Genomic DNA, 22,542 nt, shown 5'->3' with positions numbered 1-22,542 from the left:
GGCTGCCTTCAAGCCCTGGCTAAGGCCCTGAAGACCTGGATGTGAACTGAAAATCAACGCCCAGCACGATCCTGGCTGTTTTCCCATGGGAAGGAGCATTGTTGCAGTGATTCAGGAACTTCCTTCATCTGCCTGACGCGTCCGCTTCGGGTCATTAAGAAAGCATTTCTCAATCGGGAGCTGAGAGAGGTAGGAAGTGCCAGCCTTGTTTTACAAGAGGTCAGCTGTTTGCAGAGCATTTCCCAATCATTTTGCTTTTTCCCTCGGCCTTTGGAAAGGAATCCTCAATCCAGACTCAATCCAGGGGCACGGTGTGCTGGGAGCACGTGTTTCCTGCACCTTAGAGCACTGTGCTGGTGGGGTGTCCCTAGGGCTCCTGCATTTTTGCTGGAGTTGGGAGCTGGAAGATGCAAGTAAGGCTGCCCCAAGGGGCTTGGAGGAAAGCACTGGATGGAAGTTGGACAGATTCTGGGCACCACCAGAGAGAGTCTGAGGTCCTGGGACACAGTTATTCTTCTGCAGAAAGAGGCAATTTTTTTATTCTTTGACTGTGGATGACCTTTGTTCCCTATTTCCCTGGTGAGGTAGGATTTAATCCCACAGTTTACCTACCCAGAGGGATGGTTTAAGCCCCAGGGAGCCCTGCAGTCACACTGCCTGGGGGAGCGTGTAGGCTTCCTGGTGCAGACCTGAGCACGATGCTCCCTGACAGGCGGCTGTAAATCTCCCAAAGGATTCAGGTTCACCTCATCCATATGTCGAGATCCACCAAGAAAACATTGCCCCCTGGCACACGAACGACCGCGCTCTTTAATAAATCAGCACCACAGCCTTGAGCGAGGCGGGGGCTCACCTTACACACACACTATGCATCGATGCCCCGCAGGTTTGCAGCGAGCAGGAGAAAACCCAAAGCTGCTAAACCCCCAGCGTGATCTCCAGGTGCTGTGCACGCACACACACCGTGCTCTCGTATCACAACTGCTCTCAAACACGCTCAGGCTTCCTCTGGCTTTATGGGCGAAGGGTGCGCAGCCTCCCTCCGGCACCTGCAGCCGAAGGCGTGACTTGGCAGCAGGTGACACAGCCTCTCCCCGCCCGCACCCACAGCCCCGTGCTTGCAGGGGAATCTGAGCAGCACCCGTGGCACCGGGTGCTCCCCACCGCCCCGGGAATGATGGTGGAAGGAGTGCTCTCCAAACTGTGCCCCAGACGGCCGTCCGCTCGCCTCACGCAGAGGTATCAGCCCCTTGGGAGCGCCGAGCCGGAAGAGGAGGTGAGGAGTTCCCAAAGCCCTTTGCTGGGAGTTGCTGAAATACTTGGTGTGCTTGGGGTTGAGTCTGTCGCCTCTGCCTGCTGCTCTGTGATGTGGCTGTGCTCCGTGAGCTGGGACAGGGGTAAGGATGCGTGCCAGGCAGCGGGACGAGGAGGGGGCCTGGGGTTGCTGGGCAGTGTGCCCACCCTGTGGGTTCCCTGTGCTGCTCCTGGGCATTGCTGCACTGAGCCGGGCTGCAGGGCTCAGCCTGAGGAGCCCTCTCTGCTGTCCTTGCTTTTCCTGAAAGATGTTGATGTATGAACACTGTTTTTTAACTACATCTTTGTATCATCACCAATGGGTCAAAGCGCAGAGGTTCGGGTGTCACATGTGTTGCTACTGTTGTTTTTCCTCCGCTAAAACTTGCAGGCTGGGATTGTTTGGTTGCCACATCTGCTCAGCGTAGGGATTCCCATTGCTCAAGACACACTTTTCTCCCACACACCGGAGGGATGAACCCAATCCTCCGCATTCAGGATTCACCCTTAGCCCTGTCCCAACAAAACCACCCATACACTCTTTTCTGCGGCCATCTGACTGAGGCCTGTTGTCAGGTGTCACTTCTGCTCATCCTCTGAGCCTTTTGGAGCCACGTCTTTCCAGCAGAGGGACTGATCTGACAGAGAAAAGAAAGCAAAGCATTGAGCTCTTCCCCCTAGCAGCACAGTGCTCCTCAAGCACACCCCAGATCCCAAGGAGAGAGCGATGCAGCTCTCCTTTGGATGGGAGGCTGAGGTTTCTAACGCTGTGCAGTCCCAGCAACGGGGCCGGCTCGTTCTGCTGCTGTGCCAAAATAAACAGTGATACATATTTACTGCGGAACGTCCGCCCTGCTTGAATTATAGCCCTAGCCCTGCAGGGTGGCACACACTCATAGCATGGCAGGAGTGCCCGGGGTTTCAGCTGTGGGCACAGAGAGCCAGCAGAGATGTGAGAGCCCAGCAGCTTCAGGCAGGTCCTTCGGGAACCCATGGCAGGTGAACACCAGGCAGACATTGCAGCACAGCTCTGCAGGGGCTGAAGGATGTCAGGGAGGGTCTCATTCCGGAGCCTGCGTGGATGTTCCTGTCACTTGGAGGCACACCAGGAAACTTTTCTATAATGCTGCCACAAATGGAGGCTGTTTCAAAGCAGGTCTGTGGGGTCACTGCTAGTCTGTGGGGTGGAGTACTGAATAGCACAGTTATTACACCCCTAAAAAGGAACTTTACTAGCTGCTCTATTGAAGCTCATCAAACAATGTATTTTGTGTGCATCCCGGTAACTGCCATGGCTTGAACAACGTGACGTATCAGGAAGATATTCCCAGGCTGTGATTTAGTCTGTATTTGTGATTTAGTGGTAAATGAGCCACATTTCCCTTACAGCCCAGGCACATCGCAGCAGCAGAACTCTTTCTGTCCTTTCTTTCATGGCACTGCATCCACTCGAGTCCCAGGAGCCAGAACTCAGAGCACTGTCACTTCCCAGCCCTATGCTCCACTCAGGGCTGAGGTGGGCTTATTTTGTTCAGGAAGCATGGAGAATACACAAGGAGAAGGCTTCTGTTTAAGGCTTTAAAAGGGCCCCTTGTTAGACTCAATAACTTTACTCACTTTTGACCAGGTTTCAACATACAGACTGCCCCAAGAGCCCCGTGCTTCTCCCCTTGCTGCAAAACAACTGATGGGTTGTTTTGGGGCCAGGGATGGAGGTGATGGGGCACGCAGCATCCCCTGTCCCCCAGCACCCCCTGAGCTCACAAAGCAGCAGGTAAATTCTGATTTTGGTTTCGTTGCATCTTGCTGCCTGGCTGTATGGCATCACGATCTTGTGTTGAGTTACGTGAGTTCCTCTCCTCCACACCTTCCCCAAGGTAAATAGCAGTGATAGAGCAGGAGCTGGCAGACCTGGCTGCTCCCACCAGCTCCACAGGACTGCAGGCACTGCCTCGTGCCTGTGCTGCTTCCCATCCTCCAACACCTTTCCTTAACCCATAGGCTCTGTAAGATGAGGCTGTTTTCTCCCACTCAGGGGCAGTGGAGGTGGGAGAGCAGAGCTGCCCCAAAACTGGGCCTGCTTCCTCCTGTTGGGGCAGAGATTGTCCATACTCACCATTACCATTCTTTTTTACCTCTGACAGGTTGGTTGTGTCTTTAGCAAGGAAAACCAAGCTTTCCTTGCTCTGAGCAAGGAACACACAGTGAAACACTGGCATGGCAGAACACTTATCTTGAGCAGGATCCCTGCAAACAGCAGGGCCCCTCATGCTTTCCTGCCCACAACACTGCTGCATGTTTGTCTTTTGGCAGTCCAGCTCCTAATCGCATTGCTTTCCACCAGCTGATAACAACCCCAAAGAAGGTTCAGGCGGCCTTTCAGCTGAGGCAGCACCTCATTCATTGTGAGGGTTTGATAGAAAACCACTGAGCTGGTCCCAGACCCTCCCTGCCCCCCTGTGCCAGGCAGCCAGAGGGCATCGCAATGGAGATGAGCTGACCATTGGGTGTATGAAGGGGTGAGCAAAATCATCAGCAATTTAATAGCCAAACAGAATCGAGTGTAATAACATTGTTGGTCACTCTGGCAGCACAGCAAAAATCCTCCCACCCCCAAAGGGTGTTCATCTTCCTGCCTGCAGACACAGAGCCAGCATTCCCAGCTGCCTCGTGGCAAACATCAGGAAACAAGGTGCACCAGACTTTGGGGCTGAGGACTAATTGGGGAAGTGATGTGGCTATCTGTGGAGGCACAGGGCTGACAGGACAAGAGAATGGGGTTGGGGGAGAGGCAGAGAATTGCCAAATGGTTTCTGCTAGTGGGGCCCTTACCTAATGAGTGCTTTATCTCCTTTCCACAGAGCCAGGAGTGTGAGCTGAAAGTCATTGAGCAGAAGGAGGTGACAGTTCTGCTACCAAAAGATGCGTGTAAATGCCATAAAGAAGACTTGGCCAAAGCCTTAAATGTAAGGGGTTCTAGCTACACTCATGAACAAAACACTGCAGGCCATGCAGCCATTGACCCAAATCAGCAGCAGCCCCTGAGAAATCGTGTGTGAGTGCACACAACATATTTTCCCTACTTTTTAGTGCAGTTTTAATTTCAGAGGTGACATTCCTGGTGAGGTTTTATCACCCCTAGCTGACTTTGCAGCCTGACCCCATGCCCCAGCTCTGCCCTATCCCCTGCCTGTGGTGTTGCTGCTGCAGTGTGGGATCTCTGGTCCCCAGCAGGGATATGGGTCCTGGCAGTGCTTGGTGTGATGCCTGGCACTGTGCTGCATGGGGTGCTGGGGCTCAGGAGGGAGGTTCCCAGTTAATTGCTTTGCTCCTTAACAAAGAGAGAATCTGATGCTGACACTTGCACTTGTAGCAGTTTTCTGTGACTGTCCTACACCATGTAACGTTGTTTTGCTTTGATGTCCTGCTAGGTTGATTTACAAACTGGGCTCTCTGAGATTTCCGTGCTGCAGCGCAGGTTAAAACATGGCTGGAATGAGTTTTCAGTAGATGCTACAGAGCCCATATGGAAGAAATACCTGGACCAGGTAAGTGTTCTTGACACGAGCAAGTCCGTGCACTGAAACATTCCATGTTTTCAGCCCTGGGACAGGATGTGCACCGGATTCAGAAACTGTCCGTTCCCACAAGAAAGCCATTGTGAGGTGCAGATGCGGGTTCATTAAACCTGGAGATAACATCTTAAAATAAAAATAAACCTTTTTATCTCCAGGCAGCCCACAAATCAAAAGTTATAGCTCAGTGAACTGGTTTCTGGAGCGCATCTATTCCCTTTAAGGTAAGAGATAAAATCAGGGAAGGCTTGAGAAAGCCAGCTGTACTCAGGGCATCGGGCAGAAGGTGGATTTGCTGTCCTGGTTTTCTCCAGCAAACTCATCTTGGATTTTCTTAAACACTCTCATACATATTGAATGTGTCTTTCACCTCTCGTAGGAAAAATTCCTTCTCTGAAAGATCCACTCCCCATCCCAGGGAGTGGTGGAGTCACCGTCCCTGGAGGTGTTCAGGAAAGGTTTAGATGTGGTACTGAGGGACAGGGATTAGTGGGGAAATATTGGCTGCAGATGGACAGTTGGACTGGATGTTCTTGGAGGTCTTTTCCAACCTTGGTGATTCTGATTCTCTTGAGTTTTTAACCATAGAAGGGTGGATGTATTTGTGTGTGTTTTCAGTTAGCAATTTGACTGTTTGGTTACCTTCTGAATTTTTGTATTATTACTTTGCTTCCTTTGGTGTTGTTTTTGCTGGGCAATGAAGATTTTCCTTGCTCTGGAAGACTTCCTTTTTATTTCACAGATTATCCTTTTTTCCTGTGTGATCAATATGCATCTATGCTTTGATGTAAGCATCACTAAATCTCTTCAAGGGTCCTTTTATTTCCAGTAAGAAGTGAAATGCTGGGTTGTTTGGGTTTGGTTGTTGGTTGGTTTGTTGGGTTTTTTTTTTGAGTCTTCCTTGACTACCTTAACAAATTATTTCCCCTATGAGGACGTGAAACAAACTATTCAGTGCCATTTGGTTCCACCAGTTCCCATGCTAGCTAGATGGAGTGGTGATTTTTGCAGGTAGGAGCAGGGCCCTTAAAATCCATGCCTAAAAGTGAAGGGAAAAAAAAGAGAAACTCTCCATAGTGCATGGCTTCCCAATCCCACTGCTGATTTTGGTGGTGTCTCCCATATGAGGGGGGTTGGGATTGCAACACCTGACAGTGCTCCTGGCACCAGGGCAGAGCCTGGCAGAATAATGAGGAGAAACAGGAAAAAAAAAAAAAGGAGAGGACTTCTAGTATCAGATTCTAAAAGACAATAAAAGGTTTTGTTTGAGCTTATCGTGCCTCTAAGGAGATTTCAGAGTCAGCCCTGCCCTAGGTGTCTGAAAATACAAACCTTGCCTTTGTGGGATGGGGGAAGAGTGGACATCTGTGTGTGTTGGTGAGAGCCTCAACCTTGTGCTGGTGGTCCCTGTGGCACGTAAGGGACCACAGGCACTGCACCTTCTCTATACAGAAGGGTTCCTGCAGCCAGGCAGCATCTCCAGCCCTTTCTGAATGGCTCTGAGACCGTTCAGACCATGTTTATGTTCTGACTCATTTCATTTCTTTTTCCAGTTTAAAAATCCCCTCATCCTCTTGCTGCTGGCTTCTGCTTTGGTAAGCGTCATCACTAAGGAGTATGAGGATGCTGCCAGCATCACCATGGTAGGTGCACATCCCCTGTACCCTGGCCCTTTGTTTTCCAAAGCCAACAAGCTTATAACACCTCTCTCTACTCAGGCTGTGCTCATTGTGGTCACCGTGGCCTTCATCCAGGTACGTGGAGCAGGGCTCAGCCCCACAGCCCCGAGCAGGCCACTCACCCAACTTGGTTTTTCTTTTCCTTTCTAATTTAAAAGGAGTATCGCTCTGAAAAGTCTCTGGAAGAACTGAACAAGTTGGTCCCCCCTGAGTGCAACTGGTGAGGCACAGCTGGTTGGTGGGGTGTGAGTCCTGAGGGCTATGGGGGCAGAGGTGGCTGGTGAGGAGCGTGACTGCAGGTCATCACTGGTGTAATGAGAAATCGGTGCCTGGAAGATGAAGGTGGGCTGAGAGCGCTGGGGCTGTTCAGCCTGGAGAAGGGAAGGCTCTGGGGAGCAGCACTGCAGCATTCCAGGACCTAAATGGGGCCTCCAGGAAAGCTGGGGAGGGGTTCTTATCAGGAAGCGGAGTGATAGGACAAGGGTAGATTGAAATTAATTAGGAAGAAGTTCTTAAGTAGGAGGGTGGCGAGGCACTGGCACAAGCTGCCCAGAGAGTTGTGGGTGCCCATCCCTGGGGGTGTTCAGGATGGGGCTAGTGGGAGGTGTCCATACCCAAGGCAATGGGTTACAACTGAGGGTCTGTAAGGTTTTTACTGTATAAATGCTGTTCATGTCATTTGTTGGTGGCATGTAAATATTCTAAAATGTGCCCATCTGTTTAAGAATTTAAACTGAGAGTAAGAGGGATGGAACGCTCTCTTCCTTTCTGATGTCTGGGGGGAGGTGTCCTTGCCCATGGCAGACAAGTTGGAACAAGATGATTTCTAAGGTCTCTTCCAACACAAACCATTCTGTTTCTGTGGTTATGTTGTTATTTACACTGGAAGATCCTTGGGGCAGAGCTCTTGCTTTCCTGCCGGTCGTTCCCAAGCCTGCAGAAAGAATAATGAGCTCACAGCCTGGTTTCTTTTCTTCTTTTTCCATTTGTCCAATCTAGCCTGAGGGAAGGAAAACTGCAGCATCTTCTCGCACGAGAGCTTGTGCCTGGAGATATCATATATCTTTCTGTTGGTGATAGGGTCCCCGCAGATCTCAGGCTGATAGAGGTAAATGCAGCTCCGTGGACAAGGGCCAGCTTTTAAAGGGTGTCTTAACAGTGCAAGAGATGGTGTGTTTTTATTTAGGTTACAGATCTGCTGGTGGATGAATCCAGTTTTACAGGAGAGGCTGAGCCTTGCAACAAGACTGACGGCGTGTTACTGGAAGCTGGAGACATAACCACGCTGAGCAATGTTGTTTTCATGGGGACCCTGGTGCGATACGGGAAGGGAAAAGTGAGTCCTCTCACCCCCAGTCTTTTCCCTGACTTCAGTCACAGAATCTTTTAAGTAAGATTTTTTTCATCTCCTTTGTTGTTGATGTTGTTTTCAGGGTGTAGTTATCGGGACAGGTGAAAACTCACAGTTTGGAGAGGTGTTTAAGATGATGCAAGCTGAAGAGGTAAAGAAGTCTCTGGGTCACTCTGGAAATGGTGGACGTGCTGGGTGAAAATCATGAGGGGGCACTCCTGGGGTTAAGGCACCGGGTCTGTCTGAATGTCTGCATGATTGAGAGGTGCCTGAACCACATGGCTCCTTGTTGCTTTGGTTTTTTTTTGTTTCTTCATTTTCCCCTTCCTCCACTTCCTTTAGGCACATACATTTTTACTTGTTCACATGCCAAGCTTTCCCTGGCTACATCTCTGAACCAAACACAAATGAAGCTTTATCTTAGGTTTGCAGTGGGTGAGCACTGGGCATTATGGGGCAGTTGTAAGGGCCACAGTAATGATGATCAGGTCTGTGTGGGGCTATTTTTCTGCCCTGCCTTCAGCTTATCATCTTTCATGATGTGCAAAGTAAAACAGCTGCTCTCTCATGTTTCCAGACTCCCAAAACGCCACTCCAAAAAAGCATGGACAGACTGGGGAAGCAACTCACCCTTTTCTCCTTTGGCATAATTGGTGAGTTGAATGCAGCGCTGATAACTGTGTGTGGTGATGTGAGAGCCCTCTGTGCTCCAGGGCCGCTTCTTTCACGAGTACTTGATGGGGGTTACCTGGATTTTGGGAGGTCTAAGCAGAGATTCCTGGGAGGGAGATATCTGGGGGCTTCATTGCACTATTCCTTCTCCAACAACAGCTAAAACGAGTTAGAGAGGTATACTTTTCTTAATGTTTTTTAATTTGATGTTCCCCCCCCACCAGGTTTAATAATGCTCATTGGCTGGTTGCAAGGGAAGCATCTTCTCAGCATGTTCACAATTGGAGTTAGGTGAGGACTTTAAAGTGCCTTTCTCTTTGAGTTGTACTGAAATATGTCCCAGGGAGTTTCCTGGTCAAAACAATGGCCACTTCACAAAAGGGAGCTTGCATAAGACCCTTCTGAAGTACACACCGATCTTGCACTGGTGTGATTAATGTTGGTTTTACAATTGAGTTTAACAGAAAAAGAAGTATGGGTGTCTTTGGAAATCAGTTAAATTCAAATATCATTTTCCTTATTTTCTCTGATCAAAGTAGTTTGAAAATCTTCACTGGCACTTCCACCTCATCCTGCCATGATGTCCTTTCCTATCTGCACTATGAATTTAGTGGGAGTGTAACAACAGCAAATATTAGCCTTTGCTGTTCTTTCTAGATTTACACATAATGAGAGGAATGTGCGTTTTATGGACATGAAATGCATGTGCAAGCTCTTAATCAAACATAATAAACCACGTGTTTTTAGTAGTGCCCATAAAATCTATTGTTCGATGTTGTCATGGCTCTCAAATCTGTCCTTTAAAAAAGCTTTCCATGGAAATAAAAATAAAAATAAAAACAAAACCACGGGTGAGGGGACAACAGAACAACAGGGAAGGAGATGTGGTGACAAGGAACAGCTCGGTTAGGTCTGAAGGTTGGGGAGCAGCCCATGGCTTTGAAAGTCCTCTTTGGTTACGCTTTGAAGATGTATGTGGAGGTGTTCAGTTACCCAAGGAAATGACTGATGGACAGATGTGGCCAATGTCTGGCTTTTCGTGGCGTGCCAGCTGTTGTGGGTTTTAATGTTGGGCTCATTCGGTGCGCACAGCGTAGGGACATCTGGGCAGCTCATTCCCCCCTGACATAGTTTGCACTCACATGTAGGAGATGTGGGGCTGCGTATGGCCAACGTGTGAGATGTGATGCCAGGGAGTGTTCACGTCCCATCCTCAGAGAGCTAAATGAATGAATCCAACCTCTGAATCCCTGCTTAGCCAGAAGTTACTGCTCTTTAACCGTGTGAAGAAGGAAAGTGATTGCTTTGTCAAAATTACCCAGAAAAATGTTGAAGGGTTGAATAGATGCTCTGCTTTTTATTTTTGGTCCCAGCAATCCCAGTGGTCAACTCTTCCACTCGCATGTCCCCATCTAGGCAGGAAGACTCACCCCATAGGGATGTCCCTTGGGAATGTTTGGTCATTCTGACCCATACACTGAAGCCTTTGCCTCTCTGTTGTCCTCAGCCTGGCAGTGGCTGCCATCCCAGAGGGCCTTCCCATCGTGGTCACAGTGACGCTGGTGCTGGGCGTTCTTCGCATGGCCAAAAAAAGAGTGATTGTGAAGAAGCTGCCCATCGTAGAAACCTTGGGTAAGGTTGCAAAGGAGCCACAGGTTTTGGTCATGGGTTCAAGTTCTGAACTGAACCAGCTATGGGTTGGCCAAGGGGGCCTTGGTTTGATTTTTATTACTTTATTTAATTGCTTTGTTGCTTATTTGTTATTTTAATATAGAAATATGTGTATTTTATCTTGGGGTATGCTTTCAGGGCCAGAGCAACCCACTCAGACTTAAATACTACTCTGTGTTGCTCACCTTTGCCCTTACTTTAGTGACAGTAACACGGTCAGGTGCTGTTGCCTATTAGGAATGGTGCAGAGAGAAATCAATTGTGGCATATTCCTCCTGCTGGGACCCAACCCATGGCAGTGGCCCACGAGGAGCAATGCTCCTCTGCAGCCATGCCTGCTCTCTTTGGATCAAAAGGTTGGGTTTCTCCTTTTTCCCCATTGCATGGGATCCCCATCCTGGTGGTCCCTGCCACCCACTTCTTTGCTGTCTGGCTGAAAAGCCTTTAAGCCCCTCAAGTCAAGCTTGGTGGCACAGGCAAAACTATTTGCCTTCCTGAAGGTAGCCATCTCCCTCAAGTCCAAAGAGCTGTGGAAAATAGGGATAAAAAAGGATGTTGAGAAGACATCCAGCCTACCCTCACAGCGTGGGGCAGAATAAACTCTTATGAAAGTATTCCTTCACCTCCTCTTATCTTCAGAGTGGCCCTCATCCCCAGGTCACCGTACTCCAGGCTTTGCTACTGTGACCTTGGTGAGTATGGCAGTTATATGAAGGGGAAAGACATACTGTGCATTTAGGACCACTCATTACAGTGTGCACCAAGTGCCAAGCTGGGCCCAGGGAGTTTAGGATATCTGCTGCACAGCCGGATCTTCAGCTAGGATTTGTGTGACTTTGAAATGCTGCTATTGTTTGAACTGCTCTTGTTTGTTCTGCAGTTAAGGAATCTTATCACTGATTTTATTGTCCCTGCCCTGACCCAAGACATCTGAAACTGCCTTATCTCATTAGGAATTTTGTTCTGGAAGGGCTGTGCCCAAATAGGCATAACTGCCAGATGTCCAGGTACTCTGCCAGACGGCCTAGAAGTGGAAACAGCTGTACTCTCAGGACATTAATTGTACAGTAAGCTTCTCAAATTGAGAAAAATAATCATAGAATCACTGAGGTTGGAGCAGACCTCCAAGACCATCTTCCCACTAAACCATGTCCCTTGGTACAACATCCAAACATTTCTTGAGCACCTCCAGGGAGGATGACCCCACCACTCCCTGGGCAGCCCCATTCCAGTGCCTGATCACTCTTTCAGAGAAGAAATTTTTTCCTAATGTCCAACCTGAATCTCTCTTAATGCAACTTGAGGCCGCAATCCTCATGCTTGCTTTACCTGATTCTTTAACTGTAAGTAATTGCAAATGGAATGTTAGAGGTGATAGCACAGAAAAGCTAGTCAGGTCAAAACTGCCGTTCATTTGCTTGCAGCCCTACCTGCTGCTCTCACCTGGAGGTCATCATCATGTTGGTGAATCTTTGCCAAGCCGTATGGTCACCTGCAGAGCCAGGGAAGATGTTCAGACTTCAAAGGGAGCTGCAGGCTGATTCTCTTTTGAGTTAAAGTCTTTTATATTCTCCCCTTTTTGGGAATGGGAAATAGCCAGAACTGTGTTTAACTCTGCTCATTCCCTCCTTTGCTGTATTCTGCTGTAAATGGGCCCTGGCATAAACGTGCTTTATTGTCACAAAGCAAAGCATGAGTGGGGCAGCTCCCACTCCTCACCAGATTTTAAAGTACTTTTTGCAGCAGTTTTTCACACATCTTGCCTCAGCCCTCTGGGAGGCAGAGAAGTGCTGCTCCTGACGTAGAGATAGGGAAGCAAAGGTTAATTAGACAGCCCATCTGAGGAAGCATGTGGCAGAGTGGGCATTTTTTACTTCTCAGAACATAATAGTAGTTCTGTTGGTGTGCAGTGCTGCAGCCTGGATATGCTGGTCGCCTCCTGGAGGTCAGGGCCTTCTCCAGCTGCTCATGACCTGATGCTCAAGACAAGGCAGACATCTTCAGATGTCTCCTACTGCATCTCACAACCAAATTACTTTCACGATGCCATCAAACGTAATCAAATCCTTTTCCTCTCATCCTTTCCTTACAACTTAATGAGTTCTGATTAAAAACTTTCCTTCGTCAGGCTGCTGCAATGTCATCTGCTCAGACAAGACAGGCACTCTGACGGCCAATGAGATGACAGTGACTCGGCTCATGACCTCGGATGGCTTCCAGGCAGAGGTACAGAGGCAGTGATATGGGCTTTCCTGTTCAAGCTCAGTGGGGACAATTTGCTTTTAGTTCCACGGGGCCCAAATAAGGAATGTTGAGTGAGTCTCCAAAAAAGCACGTCCTTGCACAACGCTGCTTTGGTCAAAGAGAAGGGACTTTCACAGTGCTGGAGACACACAGCTGCAGCTCTGCCCATACAAAAGCCACTCAGGTGCCATGAACAGATCTTCCTTGACTTCATCCGCAATTGTAAACACTGAGATCTGCTGTTGAGCCTTGAGGGTCTGTCTGTTAGAGGAATATTTATGAGAGACTTAATACTTTGCTCGTTTACCTGCTTGTGGAGTTGATGAAAAATGCAGGCATGATCAGGGCTTTAGCAGCACCAGTCAACCCACTGCAACCAAAGAGCAAGATCCCTTGACAGAGCCACGTGACACTTCTGCAGAGCTTGAGTTCAGAAGAAGAGCTGATTTTCTTCATCCTTATATTTTCTTAATACATATTTGCTACCAGCAGCGTTGTCTTGAGCTAGAAGGAAAAATCCCATCACACCTTCTAAATAGGAAGTTTTCTCAAGTGCACCTCATTGTATAGAGACATGGCATAGCCTTGTCTGCCTCTGAGGAAGCTCTTCTCTCTCCCTCCTTTCCTCAGGTCAGTGGGGTGGGCTACAATGGAGAAGGAAATGTTTATCTTCTGCCATCAAAGGAAATTCTTAAAGAATTTTCCAATGTCTCAGTTGGGAAGCTAGTGGAGGTAAGTATAAGTTATGAATCAGCTCGTCCTATTTGCATTCAGTTTTAATTAGCGCAGATCATTTTGGTTAAAGAGCGTGAGAACACCTCTTTTGTAACTTTAACAAACTGCCCAGTGAGCGCAGTCAGGTAGAAATTCTCCAGGTAATCATGATCTGAAACCTGAAGCTTATTGGTGAAAGGCAGCAATCAAGACATGCAGGGAGAGGCTGGAGTCACCGAGTTAAGTGTCATTGATGTTTTGGAACAAAATACGGTTCAGGCAGAGGAGAGAGCAATTAATGTTACCATGTTCAGGCTGTTAATGTAGACAGACTCTAGACTTCAGTCAGCTGTGCAATCAATATGTAAATGCACTGCGATGGTCTCTGGATTTCATGTTAGCATTAAGTATCATCTTGGGCATTTGAGTGTAGGCTGGAGTGGAGTGCTGGAACGGTGAAATGATCTGAGCTGGAGCCTCAAATGGAGGTCAGGCTTTACTGTCCCCATACTGCACGTTAGCTGCAATGGTAGGAAGGTCTGAGTTTTTTCATGAAGATGGTTAGATATATATCATACATTGCTTCAGGTTAATTTATCCAGAAACATAACATTTTACCCCCCAAAATGGCATATTCTGTGGGTTAAGGTTTAGAAAGCACAAGAACTAATCTCATGAGATGTGGTTATGAGGAGTAGTACATCTTTTAGGATGCAATTGCTTTTGTTCTCCAATCTCTTTCTATTTCTTTTTAAGAGATGGAAAAAGCTATGAATTTAGTTGTGGAAGAAATGAACCATGTGAATACTTCCCTTTCTCTAGGCTGGCTGTGTGGTCAATAATGCCATTATCAGGAAAAACAGTGTGATAGGACAGCCCACGGAAGGAGCTCTCCTTGCTCTTGCAATGAAGGTAAGATTGTTGAGATTTAAAATATTCCAGAATTTAAAAAATAATAATAATAATAATAAAAAGAAAAACTGGGCCTGTTAAGTCTGACAGCAGTGACCAGACTTCTTTGAAGTCTGTAGATTGCTTTTATCCTTTCTTTCCTTTCCTCTTCTCCCCAGGGTTGTAGATGTACACCTCTCCCATATAAGTCTCTTGCCATCCACAAACACCTTCCCTGAGCTTCTGTGCTAATAGCAGTAATTGTTTTGCTTGGTTAATCGGTGCAGTTATTCTGCATAGATTTCTTCTGAGCTCAAAACCAAAATGTCTGTTTATATTTCCTCTGAACTCCAATTAAGAGTTCAGGAGGAAGATGAGTGTGGAAAAACAAGCAAGAACTGGCCCTGCCAGAAAGCATAGCGTAGGGCCACCCTGGGTTTGGATCATTTGAGAGCTGTTTGTGTTTTTCTGGTCATGATTGTGTAAAATAAGAATTGTAATGAATATTGTACTCATAGTGAGTGACAGTAAGCACTCTTCCCCAAGCTTTCTCTTGAGCTCTGTGAAATACAACTGCCTTCAAAGTACATGGTCAGTTCTTGATGTGTACTGTGCCATAAAAAAATAAAGACAAGCTTTGGCATTGTTCAGCATTACAGTGCTTTTCTTATTTTACTGTACTTCAGATGGAGTTAGCTGACATAAAAGATATATATGCAAGAAAGAAGGAAATTCCGTTTAGCTCCGAACAAAAATGGATGGCTGTGAAATGCGCGCTGAAAAATCAGGTAAAGCAAACAGTCCTGTGGGCTGGTTTCGTGTTTCTAATTGTGCACCTCAGCAATGGGCATGAAACAGTATCTCTTCAGCAAACAGTGCTTTCAGAAGTTAACTATATCAGGAGAAAAACTGAGCAAACCTCAAAGTTCCTGACTTGGGTGTAATTTTCATTGGTAGTGCTGTGCTCGAATAGGAGAATTCCTTTCGTGTCGTGGTTTGATCAGGAAAACAAAAGCTGTTGGTGAAAACTGGCAGGGGAAGAAAGATGTGATGTTTGGAAGAGAATGTTGGCCGTTCATCCCTCCCCTGCCTGGTGAGGAGTTTGTCCTCACTGATACCATTCTCTGGTTGGGCAGCTCACATCCCATTTCATTACCACTCAGTCTGCATCTGTGGTGGCTGAGCATGAAAAATGGCGCAAGCAAAGCCATCGCATGCCATAAATAGTATGTGCAGGTGGGCATGTCATGAAACAGGCAAAAGAGCAAAGGAAAGGACTTTTTTCATATCAGATGAAAAGCTTTATGCAGTGCCAGCATTTTTTTAAATGTCTTCTTTTTTTTTCCCCTTTGATAAAGTGCATTATCTTCTTTCTTTAAAGGATCAGGAGGATATTTACTTCATGAAAGGAGCATTTGAAGAAGTTATTCGATATTGCACTATGTATAACAGCAGCGGCATCTCATTAACACTTACACCTCAGCAGAAAGCCTCCTACCAGCAGGAAGAGAAAAGAATGGGCTCCTCAGGTCTACGGGGTCAGTCCTTGCTGTCTGTGTCCCTTGTTATGCCCCAGTACCTTCCTGCTATGTTTTGGTTAGGATGGGCAGAAGCTCAACCCTCAGCATCACTTGCGTGATCTCTTCGTAATACACATCACAGTCCAGCAAGGGTCTTATGCTGCTGGATGTTGCTGACCATTGATCTTTATTTTCCTTTTGTTTTTTTCTTCTTCTTGCTGGATTTAAATTAATGAGCTTGAAAGGATCTGAAAATAAGCACTGGTGCCAGTGAGTGTTTCTCTTCCCTGAAGCGTTGTGATCATCTGAGTTACAGATTGAATGTTGCATTGAAAAGCTTCACCTGATCTAGTCACTGCACTGCCAAGTTTTGCTTTAAAAAGCTGTTTCAAGAGCAACAAAAGGCAACTCTGAATGGGGATCAGAGCATGGGCACTGACATTTCCAGTTGATGTTTAGTTCAGTTCTTTATTAAGACCAAACGTTAACGATCTCCTTTTGATCCTGACTTCATGTCAGTGCACGAGCTGGAGAAATTCTTATAAACGTGGCCTTTCCTTCATTGCTGAAAGATCACATCAGAAACATCTTAGACTTTCACACCATAACAAAGATATATTCTCCTGTGCGTGTTCCCAGGATGTAAGTAAATGAGAACATGTCTTGGCAGAGAGGTCTGAAAGATGTAGTTAATGTACGTGTTCCCCAGTCCCGTGTCTTGTGGTTAGTAGCTGGTTATGGAGCTTGCCTGGCAATATCTAAATGGCAAATCACCTTCCAAAAGAAAAGCAATTAGCTGAGGCAGCTGCTGTGAGCTTGTGATTCAGACATCAAAGCAACACTGCCCTAACACCTGGCAAAACATCCCAGGGTTCTTCAGGACCAATTGGACAGTACAGTTTGGCAATGAGAACAGAAACAGCGTGCTCAGAGCCTTGCTTCACACAGTGGCACAGGTTGCACAGAGAGGTTGTGGATGCCCCATCCCTGCAGGCACTGAAGGCAAGGCTGCATGTGGCTCTGGGCAGCCTGCTCCAGTGGCTGGTGACTGCCCACGGCAGAGGGTTTGGATCTCGAAGATCTTTGAGGTTTCACTGGTTTAATTGGTTTTATTTCTCAAATCGTAGATTAAAAAAAAATTAAAACTCAAACAGTTCTGTTCTCACAGGGGCACTGTTGTTTTACATAACACTTTAATGGTGCCTGGCCTAATGTTGCACTGTCTCAATCCATTTGCGTTTAGGGAAGACGTGGTGGGCATTTAAATTAAACAGAAATAAGTGGTAAGGGAAATTTAGGAAACAGAAATGCTCAGGTTCTGATGAACTGCTATTATTCGAGGAGAGCAATTTTTTGAGCCTCCTATACAAAAAGATCTGAATATCTGGTTTTAATGACTTTTTCAGTTGGAAAACTGGAACGTGAAGGCCTCCTGTAAATGTTCAATTTAATGTGTGGAAATGAATTATAAGTAATTTAGCTTCGTCTTCTTTTTTTCCCTCCCCTCTGTTTCCAGTGCTAGCTTTGGCTTCAGGCTCAGAACTTGGCAAACTAACATTTTTGGGTCTGGTTGGGATAATTGATCCCCCCAGGGCTGGAGTGAAAGAAGCTGTGCAAGTCCTTGTGGAGTCTGGTGTATCAGTAAAGATGATAACGGGAGATGCCCTGGAAACTGCTGTGGCTATAGGTAATGAACCCAGTTTCCTTCCTCTGGGCTTTACTCTGTCTGCCAGATCAGTCCAATGTTGTGCTACATTGCCTATCGGTGATCATCCTTACCATTCTTTTTGTTTAATAGAGGCTCTAAATATCACTGACTTCCTGCCTTTTCCACTGAAACAAATATTAAAAGCAGTAATAAAACAGCTGTGTGCTATGGGCCAAATTCCTGTAGACTGAGCTATTTTAGAGCCAGAAATGGCCAAATCTCAGTATAATGCCCTTAAATGAGAGAGATGGCTTTGCTGGGATTATGGAGTCTGCTAATGTTCCAAGTGTGAGCATCTCTGTGCTTCCCATTTTTGCCTTCAAGCAGCAGAGAGGAGAGGGCTGAGCTCAGTACCAGCTCCAGGCCTGAGTGTTGCATTGCTTCCACACTGCAGGGCTGTCTGGCTTCACCAGTTCTTAAATCGCTGCCTCTGCTCTTCAAGTCAATAAATAGTGGCCTTTTTTTGCAGAGCTGACGAGCAGATCTTACTCTGGGCTTTTTTTGCAGGACAGAATATCGGTCTCTGCAATGGGAAACTGAAAGCCATGTCTGGGGAAGAGCTGGACCAAGTGGCAGAGTCAGAACTCTCATCCACTGTCAGAAATGTAATGGTTTTGAACACAGTATCCAGGCCTTGTTCCATCACCACCAGCATCCATCTCATACCATCATGTGGTTTTGTTTTTCAGGTTTCCATTTTCTTCAGAACAAGCCCAAAGCACAAACTAAAAATCATAAAGGTACCAAAAGCTTCTCAAATCCATTATAGACCTTGCAAAAATGAGGCATCGTGGGGGGGTTCAGGAGTTCTGCCAACCACTTGGTCTCTCTCTCCTCAAGTAGAGGACCAGAAAACCAAAGCTGAAGTGTTGGCACTACTTAGGACAGAATCGTTATTGTTTCTGCTGCAGACCTCTCCGGGGTCATACGAGAGATGCTAGTAATATTGTGCTCCATATTAACAAGCAGTCTGCCCTCAGAGCAGTTCTGTGCAGCAGTTCTGTTCAGTGCTCATCTTGTGATGGCCAATACGACTTCTCCTGGCTTCCAAGCCCCGCCTCTCTTCTCCCCCACAGGCTTTGCAGAGAGCTGGTGCCATTGTGTCCATGACAGGCGATGGTGTTAATGATGCTGTGGCCCTTAAATCTGCTGATATTGGGATTGCAATGGGGCAGGCGGGCACAGATGTCAGCAAAGAGGCTGCCAACATGATCCTGGTGGACGATGACTTCTCGACAGTAATGTAGGTTCAGAGACTTCCTTAGTATCTGACCCTTTCTTACTTCAGATGCTTTCTGGCTATCCATTGCAATGAGGCTGTTATGTGACTAGCCCTGGAAAAATCACAAGACACAGGACGTGTAAGTGGAGATGAATTCCTCAGTGGGGCCTGGCTTGCTTTCAGTTGCATGTCCTGCAATGACTTTTTTGTTTCAGGTGGCGGTGACAAAGCTAGCTTTCACCTGAAAGCCCTGGCTTCTTGTTGCTGTAGCTAGAGATTCCTCAGTTACTTGTTAGCTACCTGGAGATTTAAAAGTGCCTACAAATCTGGGTAATCTTAACTTGTTCTCTCTGCCTTATGCAAGAAGTTCAGAGGAAAGATGCATAATTTGCAACGCTCTGTTGGTTTGTAACAACAGGCACAGAAGGCAGAGCAGAGTGAGGATATAATAGGTCACGTGTCTGTTTATGAACCAAGACCTGGCCACGTGAACCACAGTTTTCAGATTGATTAGTGCTGATAAAATCATTCTAACTGAGAAGATGCATTGTTCTCCTCTTTCTAAGCTGAGGTATTTATTTCAGCTGAGATAAGTGCTAGTGAAGGTAACTTGTCTTCAAGATGTCATAGGGAGAGCTCAGTGTGAAATATGTTAATGTTAGTGATTAAATAAATTCTCCCCTCTCTTCCAGGAACGCAATAGAAGAGGGAAAAGGAATATTTTACAACATAAAAAACTTTGTCCGGTTCCAGCTGAGCACGTAAGTTCTTGTTTGCTTTAACTGCAGTGGAAGCAAGGCCATGCAGGCTAACCTTCTTTTGTGCTTTGCAGGAGCATTTCAGCTTTGAGCCTAATTACTCTGTCAACAGTGCTCAACCTACCAAATCCACTGAACGCTATGCAGATCTTATGGATCAACATCATCATGGATGGGCCCCCAGCCCAAAGGTATAGAAGAGTCAAATGAGCAACGTAACAGCTTTTGTTGGCTTAGGAACACAAGCAGTTATGATTTCTTATCGGTGTGCCAATCACTTTCTGGTTAAATAAGACAAGCTGTACTTCTGGTCCCTTCTGGTCCCTCCTAAAGCTGTTTACTACTTCTGTACCTGAGGTTTGACATCTTCCTGTTTTGGGAACCAAAATCACAACGTACGAGAACCTCATCCAACTGCTAATTACAATACTTCATCATGGAAGGGATGTTGGCCAGAATCTCGCCCCTAGCTCTCCCTCTATGATGACCTGTGGGTACGATGCACTGTAATAGATTAATTTTATGTCATTGTAGCAGTTTGTTTTGAAGAAAGAAAAAAAAGCCTTTATCTTGCTCTCACAGATCACACAGCCTTATGTAACATTGACAGAATATTGGCATCTCTCATACTTTACCCCAGAGAATTTAATCCTCCAGATCCATCTTCTCTTATCAGCAGTACCATTTCAGGTCAACCCGTGTTAACTAAACTCAGCACTCCTCTTCTATTTGAGGCAGCCTGGGAGTTGAACCTGTTGATAGGGATACAATCAAACAGCCGCCCCGATGTGTTACGGACACTATACTCAGCAAATCACTGATCCTGAAAATCTTCATGTCAGCTCTAATCATCATTAGTGGAACCCTCTTCGTCTTCTGGAAGGAGGTGAGGAAAATCTGCAGTCACATCTTGTTTCCATCGGGGTGGAGCATGAAGTGAAGGGCAGTTGCTGAGGGCAGTACATGTTGACTTTGTGAAACAATTCCAGTGGGGAAGGATCAGTAAGGGCGGAGTGTTAGGAAGCCAGTGTCCCAGCTCTGTTTCTGCCTTCCTGTCTTGCCTTTCATTTGGACCTTCCTACCTAGGATGAGAAAACTATGACTTGAAACAACTCCAGTGCTCCAAGGTACTTTTTGCCTCCACAGTTCCACAGACGTAGAGAATACCAGGCGCATAAGTAGTGCGTGCTTCAGTCAGGTAAAGTTGTTAGTGCTGTACAAGCATAGACAATTCAGTTTAGAATATGCTTCATTCAAAATCCAAAGCAGTTAAAAATAGGGTTTAGATCATAAACTCAGCAATTAGCAGGGAGAAATTAATGCTGCCTGTAGTTGCTAGATTTATTCCTTTGCTTGAGTGAGCTTTGAACTGCCTGGGATCGTCACAGGGAATGTTTAGTTCACTGTTGCATGGACCTATTGTTGTAAGGCTGAACTAACCCCTGCAACTCTGCGTGTGTTTTCAGAATCCCAAAGGTGGCATAACCCCCCGGACCACAACGATGACTTTTACATGCTTTGTGTTTTTTGACCTCTTCAATGCCCTGACGTGCCGCTCTCAGGTGAGATCGTTGTGTCAGCAGTCATTTCTAGTCTGAAAACCCACTAGAATGCAAACATTCTGCATAGGAAGGCTTTTTCTCTTATAACAGTCCTTTAAAGCTGTGTGATTTTCATCACCTTTGTCATCCATCATGACATCCATGTTCAGCTGTAATGCTTTCAGCTACCCAGCTCTGCCTGAGTTGATGTCCATATCACTTCAGTATTCCCAATAGTATTGAGCTTATGTGCAAAGAAGCAGCCTGACGTTCACATGCCAACAAGACACTGGGAAATGCTGTTTCTTTTTATTTTTTTTCCCCTTCTTTAGACAAAGCTGATACTGGAAATAGGCTTTTTTCGGAACCGCATGTTCTTGTATTCCGTGCTGGGGTCATTCCTGGGCCAACTGGCTGTTATATATGTCCCTCCGTTACAAAAGATCTTCCAGACAGAGAACTTAGGAGCGCTAGGTAAGTTACAAAATACATATGTATCTTCTTCTAAGCTACTTTAAAAAGCAGGTGGAATTGCCAAGTTGCTACAGGATAGCTCCCAGGAGGTTGCTGGTAGGAGAAATCAGGCAGCAGCACACATACCCACGTACGCAGAAGCAGTTATACAAAAATGCTGTGTTCAGTGATATTCTGGGGCAGGTTTTCAGTTTTGATTTACTGCACCCCAATGCAGACAGACTGAGATTTTCCACGAGCACTGTCTGATGATTTTTCGTTGAATAAACCTATTCAGGGTGATTGTGCATTTGCAAAATGCTCAGTAAATGCTGCCGAGCTGAAACGCAGCGCGTATTTTACCACGGGAAATGGTCTGAGCAAACTGTGCCATGAGACATGAAATCGTATCTACGTCGGGCACGTTGTGTTAGGAGCAGGGTTCATGTGATCAGTGAGCAGCCACCACGTACACTGCACCATCTGACTGCAGGCTTCTTGTCTGTTGTGGACAATAGACAGTAGACAACTCTGTTCCAATTCAGCAGCTACGAGTGTAGCTAGGCCGTTCCTGCACAAGGACCTGCTGCAGGGAGGCCTGGGCCCAGCACAGAGCCCAGCTGCCCGCTGTGTTCGCCCATGCTCTGTTTCCTCTCAACAGACTTGCTCTTTCTCACTGGACTGGCTTCTTCAGTTTTCATCGTGTCCGAGTTGGTCAAACTGTGTGAAAAACGCTGCTGCCACCAGGAGCACGCCAAGGAATGCTGTAAGTGATGCAGAAGGAACGCCCGGGGCTGTGACGTGGGGTGACTCAGCTGCACCGCTGTCCAAGGCAGCATCTCTTCTGAAGATACCAAAGCAATTCTGTGCCAACAGTTCTTCCCACTGCACTCTGTTCCTTTGCACGCTGAACGTAAACGGTGTGAGCAGTCTGCAGGCACCTCTGGAATGGCTCCTGTTCTGAACCACCACCAGGTATACGTTGGGAACACTGATCTGTGTCGAGAGTGCTGACGGCCCCCTACAAAACAACGCAGTTTCACACCTGTACAGAAAGATCTGCTGCGCATAAATCGAAGCGTTATTTATTTCAATCACAGTGGTTTTTATTAATAAAATTCTATGTTTTAAAATGCACATTAGTATCTGAACGAGGCTCTCGATTTAGACCCATCTCTTTATTTCAAATTAGCTGAACAGAAAAGCACTGCCTTCGTGAGCACCTTTTTATCACCAATCAATGGGTGTTT

The 22,542-nt window shown here is 46.6% G+C and overlaps 1 protein-coding gene across 1 annotated transcript; it reads left to right on the top strand.

Moving 5' to 3' along the window:
* Window positions 1-995: 995 nt before the first annotated feature.
* ATP2C2 (ATPase secretory pathway Ca2+ transporting 2) lies at window positions 996-22,095 on the top strand. The gene is made up of 27 exons (XM_065733102.1): window positions 996-1,276; window positions 4,155-4,259; window positions 4,725-4,841; window positions 6,422-6,511; window positions 6,587-6,622; window positions 6,706-6,767; window positions 7,547-7,655; window positions 7,734-7,883; window positions 7,981-8,049; window positions 8,476-8,551; window positions 8,795-8,861; window positions 10,078-10,202; window positions 12,370-12,467; window positions 13,116-13,217; window positions 14,022-14,111; window positions 14,777-14,878; window positions 15,472-15,628; window positions 17,127-17,297; window positions 17,826-17,923; window positions 18,008-18,058; window positions 18,395-18,561; window positions 19,233-19,301; window positions 19,373-19,489; window positions 20,037-20,184; window positions 20,765-20,860; window positions 21,172-21,313; window positions 21,954-22,095. Exons 1-27 carry the CDS (start codon window positions 1,175-1,177, stop codon window positions 22,064-22,066), a joined length of 2,829 nt encoding a protein of 942 aa, XP_065589174.1. The 5' UTR covers window positions 996-1,174; the 3' UTR covers window positions 22,067-22,095.
* Window positions 22,096-22,542: the final 447 nt, after the last annotated feature.

Source organism: Cyrtonyx montezumae, unplaced genomic scaffold (genome assembly GCF_038088225.1).
Source record: "Cyrtonyx montezumae isolate F1298 unplaced genomic scaffold, pur_monq_1.0 scaffold_17, whole genome shotgun sequence".
Classification (NCBI taxonomy): Eukaryota; Metazoa; Chordata; class Aves; order Galliformes; family Odontophoridae; genus Cyrtonyx; species Cyrtonyx montezumae.
Note: the sequence above shows the minus strand (reverse complement) of the source record. Positions and strands in the feature narration are given on the sequence as shown.